The sequence below is a fragment of the Ipomoea triloba genome, chromosome 10, assembly GCF_003576645.1.
Source record: "Ipomoea triloba cultivar NCNSP0323 chromosome 10, ASM357664v1".
Lineage (NCBI taxonomy): Eukaryota > Viridiplantae > Streptophyta > Magnoliopsida > Solanales > Convolvulaceae > Ipomoea > Ipomoea triloba.
In genome coordinates, this window is record NC_044925.1 from 23,083,564 (window position 1) to 23,106,027 (window position 22,464).

The window sequence follows — 22,464 nt, forward strand, 5'->3', positions numbered from 1 at the left end:
CCTTGATGTACGTACACATTAAAATGCATATATATCATATACTTTTTTCATTCACTTTGTAATATGTCTATAAATTCTTTCTATATATTCATAAAAATAAAGTTTAATATATATTAACATTACACTACACTACTTCAGTCGCATTACTTTAATAACATTCATTCTATATTATATTTATAATAGTTGTTCTATATGATTATAAATCTAAAATTTAATGTACATAAATACTAAATTACAATACATTATATATATTTCCATTCACTCAGTATGTTTATAATTTTCATTATATATGGTCATAAAACAAAACTTAATGTATATAAACATTACACTACAAGTTCATCAAGTTATAATGTGCAATAAAAAATGTGAATGACGGTTAAGTATGTTATATTGAAATGTTGTCATTTTAGACAAAGTTCCACAATATATCAATTGTGAGGTGAATTTAGGGGTGTAAACGAGGCGAACCGAACTCGAACTCGATAAACAATAGGTAGACTCGAGCTCGAACTCGATTATGAAACGAGTTGGCCCGAGGTCGAAGTTGGCCGAACTCGAGCTGAGCTTTGACCAGAACCGCTCGACTATATATTTATATGACTCATCGGGTCACGAGTCTAAAACATTTGTGCTCGGCTTGTTTACACCCGTTGGTGGGTTGCCATATGTAGTTTGGGTTTTGGGCTTTGTTCCGGTCAATAGCCCATGTACACAGCGTCCACTTAAACGGCGTCGCTTTGTGGGATGCCAGATTGCAGTATCGATAGGAAGAGGTCAGGGGTGTAGTGTATTATCCACTTCTCCAGTTCTCCGTCGTGCTAAATTTTGAAGGTGTTGAAGAAGAGGGTCTCGAGTTCCGGCAGGAATGGCTGCTTCTTTATCGTCAACGGCTCTCCAAGTTCGCGGAAATGAGAGAAAGCTCTCATCTTTCCGGTCTTCGTTCAATTTGTCTTCAAACACAGGCATCTCTCTGCAATTCCTTCGCAATCGCAATAATCATGTTTCTCCTACCTCCTCGCCCAGGCCTCTCACTATCTTTGCCATGGCCCCTCCCAAGCCTGCCGCCGGAAAAGCCAAGAAAGGTAACAACTTGTTGTGCGAGGAGTTGTAATTTTACATATCTATGTTCTGGGTGTTCTCCTCCTTGTTTGGGGGGTTAACGTTTGGTGTTGAAATTGGTGTACAGTTACTGGGGTTGTAAAGCTGGCTCTGGAGGCAGGGAAGGCGACGCCGGCTCCACCTGTTGGACCGGCATTGGGTTCTAAGGGTGTCAACATTATGGCTTTCTGTAAGGACTACAATGCCAGGACTGCTGATAAACCCGGCTATATCATTCCTGTTGAAATCACAGTCTATGATGTTAGTTCTTTGCTTCCCAATTGCTTTGTTTTTATCTTCAATTTTCAACCAGAGGATGTAGACTATGGGGTGGTTTGGTAAATATTTGTTAGCTGATTGGGTTAATGTGTTTGATTAGTTAATAACATTAGTTTATTGTACAAAGATGATTGGTAAATTGGCTTTTAGCTGATAGCTCTAATTACATTCAAAATAATTTTCTCAAAAAGCTTATAGGAAAAGCTACTTTGAGCGGATTTTTGAATTTTAGCGTTTTAGAGCAATAAGTTGTTACAAAAAGCTAATTAATCAAACACTTATATTGACTGTTTAACTAAATCAAACAGCTAACAGTGGTCAAATAAGTCAAAATTGGCGGATAAGCTACCAAGCAGGGCCTATATATTATTTAATTCTTTAGTTTTAAGGTTGAGTTTGGTGTTATGGCGCTCTGTCTATGTTTTTAGCTAATGGATTCGATCTGGAACCTTGTGCATTGGGTGTGACTTGCAACTTAGTGGTATCCTGTTTGTGTGTAATGTCTTTTGTGAAGTTCGATTGCTAGTTATCTGATCTGGTTATGCCATTGTTTACACACATTTTTGCAGGATAGAAGCTTCACTTTTGTCTTGAAAACGCCACCTGCTTCAGTTTTGTTACTTAAGGCAGCAGGTAGGTTTTGGCCTTTGACTGATGCTTTTCCCAATTGCTCTGCTTGCTCTTTGTTCTTTCACTAGTTTCAAGTTGGATTTGCTTGTACAATGGTATTATCTTTGAACTGATTTTAGTTGCAGCAGAAAATTTTAGGGATGTGATTTATCATTGAACTGATCATAATGGCAATAGAAAATCTTAGGGATGTTTTCACTAATTTATCACTCTACCTCTATTTTTTGGGTGATGAGGGAAACACACCTGTCATTATTCGAGGGTGTGTACTAGGTAAATCCAGCTGTGTAATAGCCCGCAAACCACACAGTAAAGGTAAACCGCACTAGAAAGACCCTGTGCAACGGGCATAACCAAGAAGGTGTTAACAAGAATCGAACTCATAACTTTTAGATATGAGAATCATGCCCTACTTGGCCACCTCATTTGGGAGCTCGGGGCTATCAATCTCCCTCTATTTTTTTTAGAGGGATGCTTGTTTAGTGCCAAAACTTCAGTTCTCATGCCTACGTCTTGACCAACTTCTTGGGGTATTTAGAGGGTTCTTAAAAAATGTAGGTCTATGCAATCTACAATACTTTCTATGCAGAACTTTTCAGTGAAAGATCTCGACACAAAGTGTTAATTACAAACTATTAGTTGTTTTGTAATGTGAGATTAAAAGCTCTATGCTTTCCCTCATGGGAGGATTTAAATAGCAAAATGTCATCTTTTTACATTTTTGGTACAAACTTGTATACCTTTCTGGGAAAAACTTGAGGGAATTATAAACTAAAACACTAAATGGTGAGTACCAAAGAACTAACCACTAGATGGTGCCTGGTCTAAGTTTTTGAAAGAGATAAATATTTCTAAAACCCCGCGTCCCCTCCTCCAGTGTACGAGAACAATATAAGTGTGTGAGTAGATACTCTACAATTAGGAAGGTGAAGGTGTTACATTTTCTTGGGCAGGTCCTTTTCTGCATCATGTGCATTTATTACCCAATAAGGAAAAGAAAAAACACAGTGAACTGAAGAAAGACCAAAGATATTGCACTTAAGATTTGTGCTGCTCTGAATACATTATCTGTGTTTAATAGAAGACGTATCTAGTGATATGATTTAATAGTTCTTGCAACCAACTATTTTGATTAATTTTCTAGGAGCGGAGAAAGGATCCAAGGACCCGCAGAGGGAGAAAGTGGGGAAGGTTACTGTTGATCAGTTGCGGGCAATTGCTCAAGAAAAGTTGCCAGACCTTAACTGTACAACCATCGAGTCAGCCATGAGGATTATAGCCGGCACTGCAGCTAATATGGGCATTGACGTTGACCCTCCAATTCTTAAACCTAAAGTGAAAGTAGAATTGTAAACCTCATCGCTTCTCACTTCTGTTTTCCCTGTAATTTGCCCCCGGCCTTCCCCACCAGCTTTTGTATTTAGAAGTATTTGGAGAAGTAAGCCATGTTCAGAAGAAGAGCTACCCAAATCATTCCCTTGGACCACCCCATCTTTCTTAGTCTGTATTATTACTGTTCTTATTTAATTTGATTGATGGTTAGCCATGATCTGATAATAGAATAGTTAAATGTGAAAGGGAGAGATATGGCTATATTTGGTTCACATGGTTTGCTGCTTTGATGAGGTGTACTTTCACTCTGTGAACTTGACATGGAGTATAGACTAGCAAAAAAATATACAAATTATCTACTTGTTGCAGGAAGTTTGAAAGATGACAAAATGGGGAAGACAATGGTTTTTTTTCTTTTTTTTTTTTCTTTTTAACACAAACAGCCATAACATTAATTCAAATATAAATGGAGAACATTACAAATAAAGTTTGAAGGGTAGGCACACCACTCTATACCATCTAACAATGAAACAAATTTCTGGACTAAACAATGGCCGTCTGATTAACAGATCGCCTACCATACCTAATGAAAATGGGACTAAAACTCATCAATATTTCCTTAATATCATAAACACAAGCAAATTAAAAGAGGGGTCTCCTGCATTTTTGTTGAGGGAATGCATCACCAGCTGTACACTCATTTTTCTCCAACTAGACAAAATATATGACAAAAATTCACCAAATTGTTCAAACTAAACCATTGGTCTTGCTCTTCAAAAACACCGAGTGGCTCCTCACATGACACATGGAAAGAACCCAAAAAAAGGAAAAAAAGTTGTCAATAATAGAGAGGAGAATAATGTGTATTTCCGAACCAGTTTGTCTGTTGCGGTGGCCGGTGGATTCTTTGAATGCAAATATGCAACGCTTCAAATGCTAATTCTGAGAGATATTCCAATGCATTTCCCCATAAAGTCTGGAAAGAATACACCTTCACAGTCACTATATATCTTTGCCAACATATATCGATGAACACAAATCCAAAGTTATCCTCAAAGCATATTTAGTATAGTGTGCTTAGGTGGATCCTCTTTATTGATAGTGGAGTGTCAACAGTGATGGAGATAGCCTTGTAACACCACTATATATATATCATCTTCTCACATTTCTTCTTCACAATAAAATCTTATTATTTCATAAACAATTGGTGCCTTCCCACGTGGGAATAATTATTATATCTCCAACTTTCACCCCATTATTAATTAATTAGGAGTAGTAAATAATGTTAGTGCGTCACTTATTAGTTATCGCATTTCTTGATGTAACCTTATCATTAAAAAAAGACTTCGTCTTATTAAACTATTATTCCTAAGAGAAAATTTTGTTACGTAACATTATATATATTATATATATATATAGTTATATACTATAATAACTATCATATTAAAGAATGTTGAAAGCAACCTTAGCCAAGTTCTTGGAACACATGACTTGATAACTACAAAGTTCTAAATTCGATCTCTATGGGAGATATGTATCGACATTTTTTTATTTTAGCCTAATTTATGGACAATCTAACTTGGACAAATTATACCATGGACCAAAGTCCACATTGCATTTTAGATCATAATCTTAAATAACCTTTAGATTATGTGTCTATAAATAAATTGAAGACACATAATATATTAACTGTAAACACATAATATGCAGTTGGCATATTATTGGTCTGTTGTTAATATATTACCGTATGTGTTGGCAGTTAATATATTATGTGGCTTCAATTTATTTACACACACATAGTTTAAAATATATTACTCCTATGTGTCTGAGTTAACATATTATATACATGCAATTAACAGTTTATGTCTATGTACATAGTTAACATGATATGTGCATTCAATTTATTTACCGACACATAAACAATTAAAGTTCATAATATATTAAAAGTAGACACATAATTTTTAAATCAAGATCCACAATATAAAATGAACTCTGGTCCATGGTATAACAATGGAAAATTATGGTATTATTATACAATAAAACTTTTCAACCTTTAAAATCCGTGAAATATTATATTATCTTAATTATTATATGGACTATGGAGTCGCACATTGGTGAATCATCCTGCCGATTTGATCACCTTCTAATTGGATATTCAAAGATGCCATACATATTATGGATATTCCAAACTTATTTTTTTTCTTTCAATTTATTGTGACAAAAAGGTAGGATTGCATACCCTGACTTAATAAAATTGTGAAGGTAAGTTGGGGTGTCTTACCTTATCAACCGCTGAAACTAAATTTTTGTTCACTGCGCATAAAGAGCCTTCTCATTTGAGTGGTTGCTCACACACTTGTGACATATTTTACTTTTGTAATTCGATCATTGGTCTCTTGTGACATATTTTACTTTTGTAACCAGTTGAGCTGTCCGTGCAGATTTCTTTCAATTTATTATGATTATTTTCTAGTGACGATGAAAACCTACAATTACTATACAATCATTTAAAAAAAAATAGTTGTAAGTTTGTAAGCGTCGAAAAATAAAAATGGATAATGTTATGCCAAAACTTTAAAAAATATTAATAATAAAGAGAAAATTGCGGGTTTAGTCCATTAATTATTTCATATTTTCATATATTATAGACCCAGTCAATGAATTATTACCTTATACAATTTTTTCTTTTAATTATGTGTAAAGTGATAGCTTTAATCCCCCACTAATAGATTTTGTTAAAATTAATTATGTACTTTCAATTTTCAAATTATTGAATGACATATTGTGATATTGGTTATTTCATAGAGTTTTTTTTTTTTTTCAAATTTCATCCACTAAATCTTCATATATACCAATTCTTTTTTTTTTTAATGAAAAATTGTTAGTTTTCTAAGATTTATAAACATGTATCTACTGGTTCAAGGTTAAATGTTAATTTGTTGGTTAGAAAATTAATTTATCTTTCTAAATAATCAATCTATGGTGATATTTATATGTTTGGTTGTATATTTCTACAATAGTGCAATATATGATCAATTCAATGTCTTATATATATAAATTACTTTTCAAGAAATGTAGAATTTGAATTTGATAGTTAACTAATTAATAAATTTGTAATTTGATTGTTAACTACTCAATAAATTTGTAAACTACGCAAAATACATATAAATTTATAATTTGAATATTTTGATAGTTTTTTTTTTTTTGAAAAGGAATACTTAATTCATTAAATCTCCAACGAGACAGTCAACAAGAAAAAAAGGAGGGGAATCTAACCACTCCCCGCATAACTATTCCGTTAAATAACTTTCTACAAGACTACAACACATAATTAAGATATGAAAAGTTTTGTGGTTCACATAGTTTCCTCGAGTGTAAATCAATATTACTCTTTTCCTTTTTTTACATTTTTTTTTGGGTATAGCCTAGAGTTTCTAATGTTAAATACAGTAACTAATCCCCTTACTAGTATCTCTATTAAGTGGAATAGATGACCTAGAAATTTAAGATTGCTCCATACCCAAAATTAATAATCAAACCCTTAACTTTTGCTTAAGGACGAAGAGTTCCTTTCACTCAACCCCACCTTAGGTTACTCTTGTCATTTTAATTTCGACACACATATACATTAAAAGACAAAACAGAAGTCATGATTGTAACATTGAAAAACATATATTGTCAACATGGGAATCATTTTGCACCATGGCTATAGGTTATTGTACCTATCAATACATAATATTAAAATAAAAAATAAAAAATAAAAAATAAAAAATAAAAGATAATTTGAAAATTGAAAGTACATAACAATTTGAAAATAAACAAGATAATTTGAAAAATAAAAATAAAATATTTAGAAACATAACAATAAATATTATTGGATATAGGCAAAAAATCAAAACACATCAATATAACCACATCTTTCTACGTCTACTTACACATCAGTCATCATACAATATTATCTCACTTTTAAAAAAAAACATCATACTGTTATTTTATTTACAATTATTCACTACCTTCTTGTGTCGTTAAATATAATTGTAATCACTTTTAAAATATAATAATAATTAACTTTATTAAAATATATAATTTTAATCACTTTTAAAATATAATGTAATAATAGAATAATAATCAACTTTATTAAAAATAATTTGGCCTCACTCTGCCACATTTGACAGAGTGAAGTGGCAGCTTGTAAACTTGCATATATTGCAAGTTTGCAAGACAATTTTTAAAGTGAGAGAGAGTGTGCATATATATATATATAGAGAGAATTGAATCATGTGAACTATCATTCATGTAAAAATTATGGACTAATCTCATCCATTGATCTTGTCAAAGATTAACGGTTATAAAATATTAATAATAATTTAACATTAAAAATGTAAATTTGAACAAACATTGAATAAACATAAACATCACAATAACCAACAACGTGTAAATTATTTTTAGCTTATTAGCCTCCATAAGTTAAATCAAAAAATTATTTTCTAAACACTTACTTTAAACCACTAAAGTTGGTCAAATAAATTTAAAAAAAAATTAACTGTTTATCAAACACGGTACGCATTTTGTCTTGTAGAATCCACCGGAGAAATACAAACAGAATGGAGAAGACAAATAAGGAGAATGAAAATGACCTTCAAGGCTTCTAATGGCGGATGATTGGGACCCATTATATCGAAACAGACACAGAAAGGTGTTGCAGAGAGAGCAATGACGACATTAGCTCTTAATGATGGATAGTACACATAAATATTTGTCCATTTCATTATCAAATAGCTAACCGTTTCAGGGCCAGCTAGAGAAAGCGGCATTTAATTAATATAATGGAGATTGCATAGCTGCAGGGGTGTTAGGTTAGGTGATTTCGGTTTCAAAGTGGAAGACTGGAAGTTATATTATGATGACATATATGCATCTCGTTGCCATATATGACCTGGATAATCTATTATAACTTTTGGATATTGTTCCTCCCCTCCGACCCCTCAGTCGTTATACCGTGGACCATGGTCCACAATGCATTGTGGACCATGAGTCATAGTTGATACTGCAGTTGTGTTGGACTGATACTGCAGTTGTGTTGAAAGGATATTGCAGTTGTGTTGAAAGGAAACTGCAGTTGCGCAGAACAGAGACCGTGTCATCCATCTGCAACTGCAGTTGTGTTGAAAAGATACTGCAATTGTGTTGAACGGATACTGTAGTTGTGTTGAACGGATGAACGATCTCTGTTCCGTGCAACTGTAGTTTCCTTTCAACACAACTGCAGTATCTTTTCAACACAACTGCAGTATCCGTTCAACACAACTACAGTATCAGCTATGATCATGGTCCACCATGCATTGTGGACCATGGTCCACAATATAATTTGCGCCGACCCCTTGGTTTCAATTTATGCAAAATTCATGTACTTCATTATTTTTTCAATAGTATTAAGAGTTAATACCTGATTTGGTCCATCGACTATTAAAATTTCACCACTCTGGTCCTCGACTATTAAAGTTGCTCAATTTAGTCCCTAACTATTTAATTGTTTACCTAATTTAGTTCCTCGACAATTAGGATTTCACCACTTTAGTTCTCGACTACCAAAGTTGTTCAATTTCGTCCCTAACTATGCAATTTTTACCTGAAATGGTCTCTCGACTATTATGATTTCACCACTTTGGTCCTCGATTATTAGAATTTCATAACTTTGGTTCTCGACTCTCCAAAAAGGTCCCAAAATCCCAATAAACTTACATTTTAGGTTAACATTTGAATAGTTGGGGACTAAATTGAGAAACTTTTGTAGTCGAGGACCAAAGTGGTGAAATCTCAATAGTTGAGGGACCATTTTAGGTATAAAAAAATGCATAGTTAAGGATTAAATTGAGTAACTTTAGTAGTCGAGGACCAAAGTGGTGAAATTCTAATAGCCGAGTGACCATTTTAGGTAAAAATTACATAATTAAAGACTAAATTGAGCAACTTTAGTAGTCGAGGATCAAAGTAGTGAAATTCATTATGTCACGTTTTAATGGAAAATTATATAATGGACCAAGGTTTGTACCTTGCATGGTGGACTTAGTACAAAACGATGTTATTTTATATTAAGTGTTATTTAGTCATTATATTTAATAACATTATCATTTACATACTAACACAATGGGGTAGCTCAAGTGGCAAGTGAGCTCTCTTTGTGAAGAAGAATTCCGGGAGAACCCGGGTTTGATTCACTTCTCATAAGTGACGATTCCCCCTGGGCCAACTCCTGTGCCTCCTGTAGCGAACGTGGGTGGACCTGGACCTATATATCTCTATAAATACTAAACTAAAAGTACATCATATGTATTTTAATTCACTCTATAGTAAGTTCATAATACTCTTTCTGGATATTCATAAAAATAAAGTTTAATGTACATAAACATTATACTATGGACGCATAATGTTTAATAACATTCATCATGTACTATATTCATAATATTTGTTCTATATAAATATGTCCATAAACATAAACATTAATATTTACAAACACTAAACTAAACGTACTTCATATGTATTTTCATTCACTCTATAATATGTTCATAATGTTCATAAAAAACAAAGCTTAATCTATACAAATATTATACTACAAACGCATCATGTTTAATAACATCCATTTTGTACTATGTTCATAACATTTGTTTTATATGTCCATAAAATTATACTTAATGGCAATAAATTGAACCCGTATTTTGGCGTGTTTTTTTTTAGCCCGCCCCGCCTAACCCGCGGGTATATATATATATTTTCATATCTTTGACAGAAGATCAGAAAATAATTTTTTTTTTATTTAACTAAAAGTTAAGAAATTAAATTTTGAGTGTGTTTGGTTCATGGGTTTAGCTATCAGGAATGATAATCAAAGTTATTATTATTTTCTGGTTGATATGTTTCTAGAATATTACTATGAAATTTGATTACCCCTTAATTAGAAAACACATTCTCTAATAAAATAAGAGTTTCATTTCATTATTCCCGGTCCTAATTGATAATTTGATTGTTAAGTTTGGATTAGTGCTTTTAGATTTTTGTTTTTTGTTTTTTTTTTTTTCTTATTGGTGCTTTGGATGTCTTTATATTATAATAAATTCTCTTGATTTTTTGTTCTTGTATTTTTAAAACATTTATTCCCATTATAAGATTATACATAACCAAACGCAATCATTACAATTCTACCCTATTGCCAACATGTAAAATATTTTTACCAGAATTCATTATCATTACCGAAATTTGATTTTTATTCCAATTTTTAATTTTTATGTGCGAACCAAACACACCCTTTCTATGTTTAGTTTATTTTTCAGAAAATAAGCATATTACTCCGTATTTGTTATCAACGTGATGCATCTTGGATTTTTGTTATCGACATGATGGTGTAATTTATCATTCACTCTCTCTCTTGAATCTCCCTATATATATTCAGTATATATTTGGGAGAATAAGAAAAGGAAAACATCAACAGCCGATTTATTTAATCCCAGTCTTTCCGGCTTCTTGCTGTAGGGTATGATTGCAAAAAGCTGATCTTTACCCGTCGTCTCCCTCCCTTCACGTGTCCATTGCTATTCTCTCTTCTTCCAGTTGGCGAAGGGAAGAAGGTTTGTTCTACCACTTTTACGCCTCTTCTGATTAAAACTTACAATCAAAAGGTACAGATTCAAGGGTTCTATTTGTTTATATGTTATCTGATTTTAAGTCTGGGTTGTTCTCGAAGATTCTTGATTAGGCAAATTGATTGGTGGTGTCTGCTTTTTACGGCCTTATCTATTTTTTCCCACCTTTAATGTTCCCTTTTAGAGTGTGTTGGTTGGCTTGCCTTGTGTGAGTGGGAGATTGGGTTTCACTATTACCCTTTTAGTTTTAGTTTGTTGAGTTTCATATTCATAATATAAATAAGAAGTTTTTGTTGAGTATAAATGTGTGTTTCACTAATATCTGACCATCTCTGAACTAGGAAAAATGCCTACAGGGGTATGTGTTTTCAAGTTGTTCTCTTGTGTCTTTATTCTGGTCTCTGTTTTCTGATGCATGGAAATGCACACCACATCACTCTCCACCCCCTCATTCCTCCTAGTACAGAAGGAGGATGGAGTTTGAGTGGTATAGAATAAGCCATGGACTCCAAGACAAAAAAAACAGATGAAAGTTGAATAGTATTTGCTCCTTGTCAATTTTTTAGGTTTCAGTTCATGCCAAACTTAAATTTTTGTCTCACAAGTTGTTTACACTGTTTTGTTATTTCAGTTTTAGAAGAAAAGAACTTGGATTTGATTTACTAATATGTAGGGTGGTATTTTAATTCGTTGACATGATGGAATGGTTGATTCTTAGTTTTACCTGCTAAAAACACTGAAAGTCACATGTATTGTGCTCAAAAGTTATTGGTGCCTTTTAGGTCATACCATATCAATTAAATTAAATTATGTAGTATAATACTATGATAGAGCTAGATTAGTCCTACTTGGGCTATTTGTTCTAATTCAATGATTAGGTTTTCTGCAATTATTGCTAAACAATTCAACTTTAATGAGGTTATGGAGTATACTTTAATGCACTTTATAATTCTTAGATTTTAAAAGACCTAGATGAACTTGGTAGGGCTTCCTTTTGATAGGAGAACAAAGGGGATGTAAACTTACTCTCATCCATTGTGCATTCAGTTTTTTCCTTCGTCTAGTACTTCATGTCTTGTTACAACATATCTATGAGAATTTGATGATTTTTGAGATAATGTTGTTTGTTCTACCTTAGTGATGAGACTCAAAGTGTGTGTGTATCGTTCGGCAGTGCAAAAGTCCTAGCTAGTTTAAACTAGTGGCTGAGGTAGTTGGGTGTGTCAATGTGTCATCTGTAATTCTGTTCTGTAGGCTTCTTCAACATTGTCAGCTACTACTATTACTTTTGAAACTTTGACCCTCGTACTTCTGTTTGGTAATTTTGACTCACTGATTTTCTTAATAAATTACTCCACATTTTGTGCTGCACTTTTTCATTTCACCTTCCTCTTTTTGATAAATTATAGTTTATTATTAAATCATTGCACCTTTATGCTTTACATGCTCCATTTGAAATGCATTTCAATGGAACTCCAAACTCCATAGTCTATAGTGCTTTGTTTGATGAAAGCATGTTTCTGCTTGTTATCCTGTGTAAAATGATGAATAATGTTTAGTTACTTATAGGTGTATAAGTTTCTTATAGTGCTTTAATCATGGTGAGATTTAACTACCATTGTTGATAATGATTTTGTGTACTCCATGTTCAGATGGACACACAATCTTTGGAGCGTGAACTTCTTATTGAGGTAGGTGATACTCCAGTGCCAAGTAAGAGTTCTCTTGGAAGTAAAGTTTGTGGGGGAGCGCCTTGTGGATTTTCAGATGCTAAAACCAGTTCTAAGGATGCACAAGAGCGTGCAGCATCGATGAGAAAACTTTGGATTGCTGTTGTGCTTTGTGTCATCTTTATGACGGTTGAAGTTGTCGGAGGTATCAAAGCAAACAGTCTTGCGATATTGACAGATGCGGCTCATTTGCTGTCGGATGTTGCATCGTTTGCGATATCGTTGTTTTCACTGTGGGCATCGGGGTGGGAAGCTACCCCACGCCAGTCGTATGGATTCTTCAGGATTGAGATTCTCGGTGCGTTGGTTTCGATACAATTGATATGGCTTCTTACTGGGATTCTTGTTTATGAAGCCATTGAACGACTTATAAACAGTTCTGGTGAAGTCCAGGGCTTCCTTATGTTTGCAGTAGCTGCTTTCGGCCTAGTAGTTAATATCGTTATGGCTCTCTTGCTCGGTCATGATCATGGACATAGTCACGGTCATGGACATGGACATGATCATGGACATCATGACCATGCAGGGCATGGTCATGATCATGGTCATGAGGCTCAGGACATGCATGGAATATCAGTGAACCGACACCACCATCATCATCATCAAGAACATCCTAATCCTGATCATCATCATCATCATCAAGAACATCCTAGTAATGATGATGATGATCATCATCATCATGATGCACATGAAGCTGATCTTGCCAGGCCTCTACTCAATGCTAGCACCGAGGGTGAAAGTGAGCCGAAAAATACAAAAAAGAAGCAAAGGAACATAAATGTTCAAGGGGCTTATCTTCACGTACTGGGGGATTCTATTCAAAGCATAGGGGTGATGATTGGTGGAGCGATTATATGGTATAAACCAGAGTGGAAGATCATCGATCTAGTTTGCACCCTCATCTTCTCCATAGTCGTGCTCTTCACGACCATTAGAATGTTGCGCAACATCCTTGAAGTCTTGATGGAGAGCACGCCCAGGGAAATCGATGCCACGAGGCTGGAGAAGGGCCTGTGCGAGATGGAGGAGGTGGTTGCAATTCACGAGCTACACATATGGGCGATTACGGTAGGGAAGGTGCTGTTAGCTTGCCACGTCAAGATTAAACCCGATGCCGATGCTGACCTGGTGCTAGATAAGGTGATTGATTATATTAGGAGGGAGTACAACATTAGCCATGTAACTATCCAGATAGAAAGAGGGTAGATGATGAGGTGTTGTTGAAGGAGTCTGTTTCCTTTCAGCTTGTTTGTATCTGCTCCTTACACTAGAAAAAGTTTCACTGGTATATTGAATTGAACATCATTTTCGTGTTTTATATGTCCTGTGCTTTAATTTCATAGCTGTTGGGTTCGAGCCTCAGTGGAGGCGATATTGGCTCTCTGTGCTTTATTTGGTTGAGAAAGTAGCTATAAACAGATACTACATTGTAACGGAGTCAATAGAACTCAAAAAAAAAAGTCCTGTGCTTTAATTTCATAGCTGTTTGGACAGTTCCCACTTCAGTCTTGATTACATTTACTTGTAGATTTCTGATAGATGAAAAAAGTTTAACTTTTTGCAGGAGAAACCTGTAACTTTTTGGTAGACACTTAAATTTTTGCTCACACTCTATCACTTAGTAACTAACTGAGCTATACATGCGGGCGGGCAAGACACTTAAATTCTGTCTATGCTGTTTGTTTCCCTCCAGGATTCATATTCATAGTCAACAACTGAACAACTTAAAATTCTTTAATTTATGCGACAGAACAGGCTAAACATTAATAAATTGAATGAAAAAGTTTGCCAAATTTAGGTGCAGAGAAATGAAAGCATATGTAGGTCCAATGGCCCCATGGTAGCCAGAAATATCTAAGTTGAGGTAGACTGTTAGGTGAAGTTTATAACCATTATTCAAAATGCGATATGAGTACTTAAAATTTTGTGATTATTAACTTAACGGAATAAGGTTCAAATTGGCCACTGAACGAAATCTAAAAGTGCAATTAGGCCACTGAACGAAAAAAATGTGCAATTAGGTCACTGAACACTCCAAATCCGTTCAATTTTACCTGATAGCAGGTTACCTTCTATTTCATTTTATCTGATAGCAGGTTACCTTCCATTTCATCAGGTTGCATGTTTTAATGTGAGTTGACATTTTAAAATATTTTTTTAATAATAAGTTTAAAATTAAAAATTAAAATTAATTGAAAATATTAAAAAATTAATTAAAATATTAAAAATTAATATTAAAAAATATTAAATTTTTTAATATTTATTAAATAATAAACTTTAAAAATAAAAATTAAAAAATTAATATTAAAAATTAATATTTTTTATTTTTTATATTTATTATTAAAAAATTATTTTAAAATGTCACATCATCATCCAGGTAAGTAGGCAACCTGATGAAATGGAAGGTAACCTGCTATCAGGTGAAATTGCATGCATTTGAAGTGTGCAGTGGCATAATTGCACATTGTTTTCGTTCAATGGTCTAATTGCACTTTTAGGTTACGTTCAGTGGTCAATTTGAACCTTATTCCTAAGTTAATTGTCCGACTAATTTGATTGGGGTTGCCCTTTCTGGTAGGATGTCTTATACTATAAGAATCCTAGCTCATTGCTTGTGCATACTGTGTTGCAGTTAGAATTCTTTAGTATTCTTGTATATATAAATTACAGATGTTTGTTTCAATACCCTTTCGGTTGAGTCCGTCACACACAGTATTTCTAATGTGGTTAAACTATAGGTGTGTTGCCAATACCCTCTGGGTCGAGCTTGTTACACATGATTTTTCTAGTGTGATTTATCTTTCCTTGGTAGTTTGTGAACTACTACACAAAATCGGAATTTATCCTGTATACATCCTCAAATAGTGGCGACAAGTTTCTCTTTCTCATCCAAAAAAAAATGATAGATGTGTGGACATGTAGAACAAAGTTAGGAAGGCGCATTAATATAGGAGAAAAGAGTGTAATAATCGTGGGATTCACTGAAGAGAAAAAGCATAGGCTGTATTTATTACCCTAATTCAATGGCTGTTGGAGAGTTTGACCGATTCATGGATGCCCTAAAGGTGCGCTGTGTGTCACAAGCTACACTATATAAACTACAATCCAAAACATTCATTTGCTTCACATTAATTACTCACTGCATCTCCTAATAAATAATAATCATCATCACCAAAACATCATCAGTATATACAAAATATAATTAAGATGAGCAACGAAGAAGCTACTAATGAGAAGGGTGTTCCCAAGCTGAATGAGAGGATCTTGTCTTCTTTGTCAAGGAGATCTGTTGCTGCCCATCCTTGGCATGATCTTGAGATAGGTCATTATATTCTCCGTCTTCGATTCATTCTTAGTTAAAGCTATGTAGTACAGTATTAGCTTAGTTTTTAATTGAGACGGAACATATGCTTCAATTTGTTAATTGTTTTTGTTTTCCGTTCTTCTGTGCAGGAGCTGAAGCTCCAAACATTGTCAATTGCGTAAGTAATCAACGATGTTGTATTAATTAGTACTATCCTAGATTCATAGTCAATTTGTTTCATATGCATAATCCTAATGTGCTGCATTTTGCAGGTTATTGAGATTACAAAAGGAAGCAAAGTGAAATATGAACTTGACAAGAAAACTGGTCTGATAAAGGTGTAACATGATATATTGATGATCATCCCCTCAAAATGTCAAATCTTCTTTGCATATATATATATATATATGTATGAACTCTCATACTTGTTTTGTGGATTCCCAGGTTGACCGTATCTTGTATTCATCAGTGGTGTACCCTCACAACTATGGCTTCATTCCTCGTACATTGTGTGAAGATAACGACCCCATGGACGTATTAGTCCTCATGCAGGAGCCTGTTATTCCTGGTGCCTTTCTCCGAGCCAGGCCCATAGGGCTCATGCCTATGATTGATCAGGTTCTATATATGGCTAAGATCAGTTTTCACTTATTATCTGTTTTCATTTGAGATTAATGTTTTCCGTCTTTGTATAGGGAGAGATGGACGACAAGATCATAGCAGTCTGTGCTGACGATCCTGAATATCGCCACTACACTGACATCAACCAGCTCCCTCCTCATCGTCTAGCTGAAATCCGCCGCTTCTTTGAAGATTGTATGCTCCTCTTCTTATCCATTGTCGTTTGATTTGTGCTCAGTATGGGCGTAACCCTCGTCCAACATTTTCTTGATTCCTATGCAGACAAGAAAAATGAGAACAAGATTGTGGCAGTCAATGATTTTCTGCCTTCTGGTAAAGCTGTGGATGCTATCCAGTACTCCATGTAAGACACAGATTCCTTGTTTCTCATATGCCTTAGATTCTTGCATATCATGTGTATATATATATATATACTGTTGTGTTTTGTTGTCTATACAGGGATCTTTATGCCGAGTACATACTACACACCTTGAAGCAGTAAATATAATGGCTGAAGTTGAAACAGAGTCACAGAGACAAGGATTTAGGTAAAGGTGGAGGGTCATCTTCTGAGGGCATCCAGGATTGATGCATTTTTGCTTTTGAAGTACATTAGAGGGAACAAAATTGACAAAGATATTAGCTGTTTTAGAGTTGGGTTTGGAGTAAATAAACACCTGTAATTTTTCAATTGTATTTTGATTGATTATTTGAGTAATAATAATAATATTGTCAAATTATCTGACAAAGGTAGAGTTCAGAGAGTTGCATAATATCCTCAAATTGAACAATATTCAAAATGGTGAAACATAGCAAAATACATCACGGATCATCTACGAGAAAAATGTTCTCTAGACCAAGTCATCGTCTGTATGGTTGGAACGTAATCATAATCAGGCAGCAGTTTCATCGTGGCTGGCTGAAGAGAGCTTTGCTGATGATACCCGTGGCTTCAATATATCGATCAACGCACCTGGAGATGCAACTGCTCTCGCCCCCGCTCAAGCTACTCCCAGGCTTGGTTATGCACTTGTCAAAGCATTTCTCTCTCACAGTCTGTAACAAATAAACAGGAATGTTATATGGTCTGAAAACCTATACAGATTGTGAATCTACTTATGCTAGTGGCCTTACAATCATGCATATATGCATAGCATTTTCAAGAAAATTGAAGAGTTAAGAGCAGCTCTGTTTCACATTCCACAATCATGAAATTGGCATCAAGTATGCTGGCCTTTCCAGGGAGTAAATTGATGCATCAACAAAAGGAAAGAACAAAAAAAAAAAAAAAGTTTCAAAGCTATAAATTTAAGTAATTTTGAAATTGCTTCCATAGATTGTACTCCACAATAATTAGCAAAATTTTATCAGCCATATCGTCTCGACAGGATCATGAAACAGCCTCTCATCTCATCTTACCTATAACATTAGGTTTAATATCTCAACTGCAATGTTGTAAAAAAAAAACATTTTTGAAGTACAGGTGAGAAACAATGCCAGGCTAGATATATTTCACAAGTTTATAATGGAACTTAAACTAATGCTTTGTCCTTATAATATACAGAGTAGTTGGCTAGTTGCAACAAAATTTACACAATTACACTAATGATTTCAGTCCTTAGAATTCCTGAGCCAGCATTAAAATTGCCTAAGATACATTTGAAAGAAAATTCATATCCAATCAATGCACAATTCTATGCTGCCAGCATGACATTAATGATTTAGTATATATGTCATATAAATAATGCCAAACAAAAAAAAACACATGTTTCTCTAATTAATCCCACTACCAATATGTGACATACTTTTGTTGATAAGAATGAAGCTTCAAACTTTTAATAAAAAAGAGTAATTGTATCATAGACCAGCCGATTGTAACTTCTGTTGCAGATAGATCACACATAGAAAATGAGCACTCCTAATTATAAGAGAGTTGTGCATGAAATGATAATTCCTAGGGTAAGAACAGCATTTCTTTCTGCCACGATGGATGAGCTGATCAGTATAGAATGGGTTGATGAAAACATGCTTGAAAATTTGAAACTATTATCAAGAACAATGTAGCTCAATGGCTTACAGCAAAAATGAGAAACATGGAATATTGGAATCAGGTGTATATGAACTGGACTGGGAAATTATATTAAGATTTAGATTGATTTAACAATATACACACATAAATACATATACTTTCGAAACACCAATAAAAAAAAAATCAGTAATCTTACGAAAAATTGAGTATACAGATCAGTTGTAGGGGCATAAACAAGTAAGCTTCTTTAAGCAGAGAGAAAAAGAGAAGAGAGTAAGGTACCTCAATGAACTGCTCAAAATAAGCTTGGGCGAGCTGATTTTTGAGCTGGTCCATCACATCATCCGACGACCCGCTTGACGGCGACGAGAATGAATCCATACTTGTTCAGTTCTTCCCGATTGGATTGATCTTTGCCCGACGGCCGATAATGAGAAACCCTAGAGAGATAGCCTCTGTTGCTAAAACCCTTCTCGCCTTTTACAGCTAAATAAACCCTTTTCTCAGTATAAATGTTTTCTTGAAATGACACATGTGTCCCCCATATTGCCCATTCGTTACCACCTTAGGAATAATATCAAATATAACTAGTTTTTAGGCACATTGCGCGAATAGAATAATGTCTCGTGTTTATTTTAAAATATAAGTATTTCAAAATATATATCAATGCAAAATTATATATGAGATGTTCATGCATATGTAATTGAATGTTGAATTTGTTTATTTAAATTGATAATTCAAAGTATATGAATGTAAGATAATATATGATATGTTGATTATAATTGTCATTTGTCACTAAAATAAATGTTTGCAATTTTGTAAAAACGATGGTCTAAAATTCTAAAAATGATAGTATAAATAAATACTACTTTTGATAATAAAAATTCATACATTTTAAATCATATTGAGGCCATCTCTAATAGTCTTTTTAGCGCGGGTTTTAAGAAAGAATTTGCCACCTTAGAAGAGAGAGATGATGATAGTATCTCGTGGAAATGAAGGGGTTTTGCATAGTTGTGGGACCAGCTTCATCTTTGCTGCACCTCGTGATAGCTACTACTGCGCCTATGCGGGCGCGTTAATAGCTCGGATTTATTTATTTATTTATTATTATTTTTGACAAATCAGCTTTGTTTTTTTTTTAATCTTTTTCTTTTTCTTACCGTCTGCTCTTTTCTAATTACACTCCTTAAAAACCACAATAAAAACTCCACTAATGAGGAAGGCCTAATAAAGAAATACGATTTACCTTTAAAAAGAACAACTGTGATGTAGTCAAAAAAATATTACGGGGTAGTTTCCCGCTTCAAATTATTGGGTTAGTTGAATGTCTTCTTTGCCAACAAATCATCCCCAAGGAACGCAGTGACCAACAAACACAAAACCCAACAATGTCAAGGGACTTCAGTAAGAAGATAAAAATTCAGGTGCTATACAAGTCGTTCTATCTAGAGGTCGACTTGTCTACATTCGGCAAGATCATCATTTATTTGATAAAAGCTTTAAGGTTCTCTAAAGATCAAAACTCTCTTGTAACACAATTTGTGAATCTATGTTTTATTAGCTTAGCTAGAAAGTTTAGTTCTAGGTCAGATTGTATGGAATGATTATTGAACCTTGTTGTAATTGTTCTTGATGTTTATTAATGAGGTCTATCGTTCAAAAAGAAAAAAAAAAGGGCTTTCATCCTCCAAAAAAAAAAAGAACTATTTGTTTAAGTAAATAATTACTATCAATATTTTTTTCTTTCCGTTAGAACTCTAACTTTATTAGCTCTTATTAAATTTGTATATGTATGTTATCAGTATGTATGTAGATGTAGATGTAGATAGATAGAAAAAAATATGAGATAAGCCATCAAATTTATAAGAAAATGTAAATAGGTTCGTGAATTTGTAGATATTTGTACTTAATTACTGAAATTGGGCCGACTTTCAAAGGCCCAATTAAGTATTTTTGTTTTTTAACAATTGGGTCAACTAAATAGTTATGAAAAGCCTGACAAAGAAACTGCCCCATAATGTAGTTCGAGCCCATTGGGCTGATTAAATCTTATATTGATTTTTTCGACCAAAAAAAACCTATATTGAGTCATAATTGTGTGTGTGTGTGTGGTTTTTTTTTTTATTTTTTTTTATTTTTAATATCATTTAACGAACTTATTATGGTTGATTAATTATTTTTGAAATAATCATGACTCTTTATAAGGTAAGTACATGTTCTATACTTTCTCAAACATATTCAGTTCAAAAAATTTAAGTCCTCACTATCAGGGTTCAAACATATGACTACCCATTTGAAATTATCACACTACACGATAGTTGGTGATTGATTAATTATTTAATCAAGGGGGAATATAGTGTGTTTGGTTGACGAGTTTTGGCATAAGATATGAGTATCAAAGTGATTGTTATTGTTTGGTTGACAGGTTTTTATAATATTACTATGGGTTTGGAATATCCCATTAATTGAAAAACTCATACCCTTATTAAATAAGGGTTTCATTTCCCTTCCTTCTTTCTTCCCCAACTATTAATAATCATTCTCATTCCACCCTACTACCAAACATGCAAAATACTTTCACCAAAACACATTACGCTCACCAAGTATTTGATACCCATTCCCATTCCGATTCCCATGTGAACCAAACACACCCTATAATCTTTTTGGTACGTCTGAAGTCTGAAGTAATTGGAGATCGATTCATAGACATTTCATCCAAAAGTCATAGGCCCTGTTTGGTAAATAATCAGCCTATCAGCCAATTTTGGCTTATTTGACCACTATTAGTTATTTGGTTAATAAGCTTTTTGTAACTCCAAAATGCTAAAATTCAAAAGGCTACTCAAAGCAGCATTTTCAATTAGTTTTTTTATAAAAGAAATTATACCAAACAGCTATCAGCTAACAATTAATCTATCAAACAACTTTCTACAATCCACTAATGTTATCAACAAATCATACTTTCTAACCCAAACAACCAACACAATCAGCTGACAACCATTTACCGAACAGGGCCATAGACTATTGTCACTTGACCACAATGCCTTGATCAAGAATCCTATAATTTAATGGATCATGATAGAAACACATACAATTACCACTTTAGTCACTCCCTAATGTACGTGTCATCTTTTTATTGAATACGTAGCTAATAGAGAGTGATAATTGTAAGGGTGTAAAGCAATTTTCATAATTTAATAATTATGAAGTGTCATCTTTTTTGTACGTTTAAAGTAATTGGAGATCAACTCATAGACGTTTTATCCAAAAGTCATAGACTATTGTCACTCGACCACGATGCCTTGAACAAGAATCCTATAATGTAATGGATTATGCTAGAGACTCATACAATTAATTAGTCCCTTCATGGCGTATCATTTTTTTATTGATAAGTAGTTAATAGAAAGTGATAATTGTAATGGTGTAAAACATTTTTTGATTATATTGAGACAGTATTATTGATACAATCTTTTACTGTCGAAAAGATTATTGATACTAGTATAATTATTGAGACAGTATTAAAGAAGCTAATTCGATTATATATGGCATTAGCAATTATTAGTGGCTGCTAATAGAGTAAAAACAGCAAGTTTGCATGTGGGATTACGTTAATTATTTTATGTGGTATAGCAACAAACACGACAAAGACTGGGATGGACGGCTCAAGACAAGGTTTTCTTTAATTTTTTTTGTTATCAAATTATATATTAAAAAGAAAAAAAAAATTATTCACCTGCGACGATATAATAAATTAATTAAACTTGGGGATAACAAGTTAGGCCAACTCATGGCTAGTTGCTA

The 22,464-nt window shown here is 33.7% G+C and overlaps 4 protein-coding genes across 5 annotated transcripts; 3 read left to right on the forward strand and 1 right to left on the reverse strand.

Moving 5' to 3' along the window:
- Positions 1-780: 780 nt before the first annotated feature.
- On the forward strand, positions 781-3,627 carry LOC116031648 (50S ribosomal protein L11, chloroplastic). Its single transcript, XM_031273910.1, has 4 exons — positions 781-1,082; positions 1,187-1,359; positions 1,947-2,010; positions 3,152-3,627. The coding sequence occupies exons 1-4, from the start codon at positions 866-868 to the stop codon at positions 3,358-3,360; spliced, it is 663 nt and encodes a 220-aa protein (XP_031129770.1). The 5' UTR covers positions 781-865; the 3' UTR covers positions 3,361-3,627.
- A 7,122-nt stretch (positions 3,628-10,749) lies between these two features.
- LOC116032196 (metal tolerance protein 1-like) lies at positions 10,750-14,026 on the forward strand. Of its 2 annotated transcripts, none has more exons than XM_031274651.1 (2): positions 10,750-10,961; positions 12,629-14,026. In XM_031274651.1, exon 2 carries the CDS (start codon positions 12,629-12,631, stop codon positions 13,910-13,912), a length of 1,284 nt encoding a protein of 427 aa, XP_031130511.1. In that variant the 5' UTR covers positions 10,750-10,961; the 3' UTR covers positions 13,913-14,026. The 2 variants fall into 2 exon arrangements, with proteins under 2 accessions (XP_031130511.1, XP_031130510.1); XM_031274650.1 differs by having other exon boundaries at positions 10,751-11,012.
- Positions 14,027-15,867: 1,841 nt separating this feature from the next.
- On the forward strand, positions 15,868-17,369 carry LOC116032197 (soluble inorganic pyrophosphatase PPA1-like). Its single transcript, XM_031274652.1, has 7 exons — positions 15,868-16,028; positions 16,160-16,188; positions 16,283-16,348; positions 16,455-16,628; positions 16,706-16,826; positions 16,914-16,995; positions 17,091-17,369. The coding sequence occupies exons 1-7, from the start codon at positions 15,914-15,916 to the stop codon at positions 17,131-17,133; spliced, it is 630 nt and encodes a 209-aa protein (XP_031130512.1). The 5' UTR covers positions 15,868-15,913; the 3' UTR covers positions 17,134-17,369.
- LOC116032199 (mitochondrial import inner membrane translocase subunit Tim13) lies at positions 17,315-19,130 on the reverse strand. The gene is made up of 2 exons (XM_031274653.1): positions 18,943-19,130; positions 17,315-17,687 (listed from the first exon to the last, which is right to left on the reverse strand). Exons 1-2 carry the CDS (start codon positions 19,039-19,041, stop codon positions 17,538-17,540), a joined length of 249 nt encoding a protein of 82 aa, XP_031130513.1. The 5' UTR covers positions 19,042-19,130; the 3' UTR covers positions 17,315-17,537.
- Positions 19,131-22,464: the final 3,334 nt, after the last annotated feature.

Bases quoted from the DNA above. Each gene is read 5' to 3' on its own strand.
- LOC116032199 (XM_031274653.1), bottom strand. From the start codon at position 19,041: ATGGATTCATTCTCGTCGCCGTCAAGCGGGTCGTCGGATGATGTGATG. The intron at 17,688-18,942 runs GTACCTTACTCT...TATTTGTTACAG, and splicing joins ATTTTGAGCAGTTCATTGAG to ACTGTGAGAGAGAAATGCTT.
- LOC116031648 (XM_031273910.1), top strand. From the start codon at position 866: ATGGCTGCTTCTTTATCGTCAACGGCTCTCCAAGTTCGCGGAAATGAG. The intron at 1,083-1,186 runs GTAACAACTTGT...ATTGGTGTACAG, and splicing joins CGCCGGAAAAGCCAAGAAAG to TTACTGGGGTTGTAAAGCTG. The intron at 2,011-3,151 runs GTAGGTTTTGGC...TTAATTTTCTAG, and splicing joins TTTGTTACTTAAGGCAGCAG to GAGCGGAGAAAGGATCCAAG.
- LOC116032196 (XM_031274651.1), top strand. From the start codon at position 12,629: ATGGACACACAATCTTTGGAGCGTGAACTTCTTATTGAGGTAGGTGAT.
- LOC116032197 (XM_031274652.1), top strand. From the start codon at position 15,914: ATGAGCAACGAAGAAGCTACTAATGAGAAGGGTGTTCCCAAGCTGAAT. The intron at 16,029-16,159 runs GTCATTATATTC...TCTTCTGTGCAG, and splicing joins TTGGCATGATCTTGAGATAG to GAGCTGAAGCTCCAAACATT. The intron at 16,629-16,705 runs GTTCTATATATG...GTCTTTGTATAG, and splicing joins TCATGCCTATGATTGATCAG to GGAGAGATGGACGACAAGAT.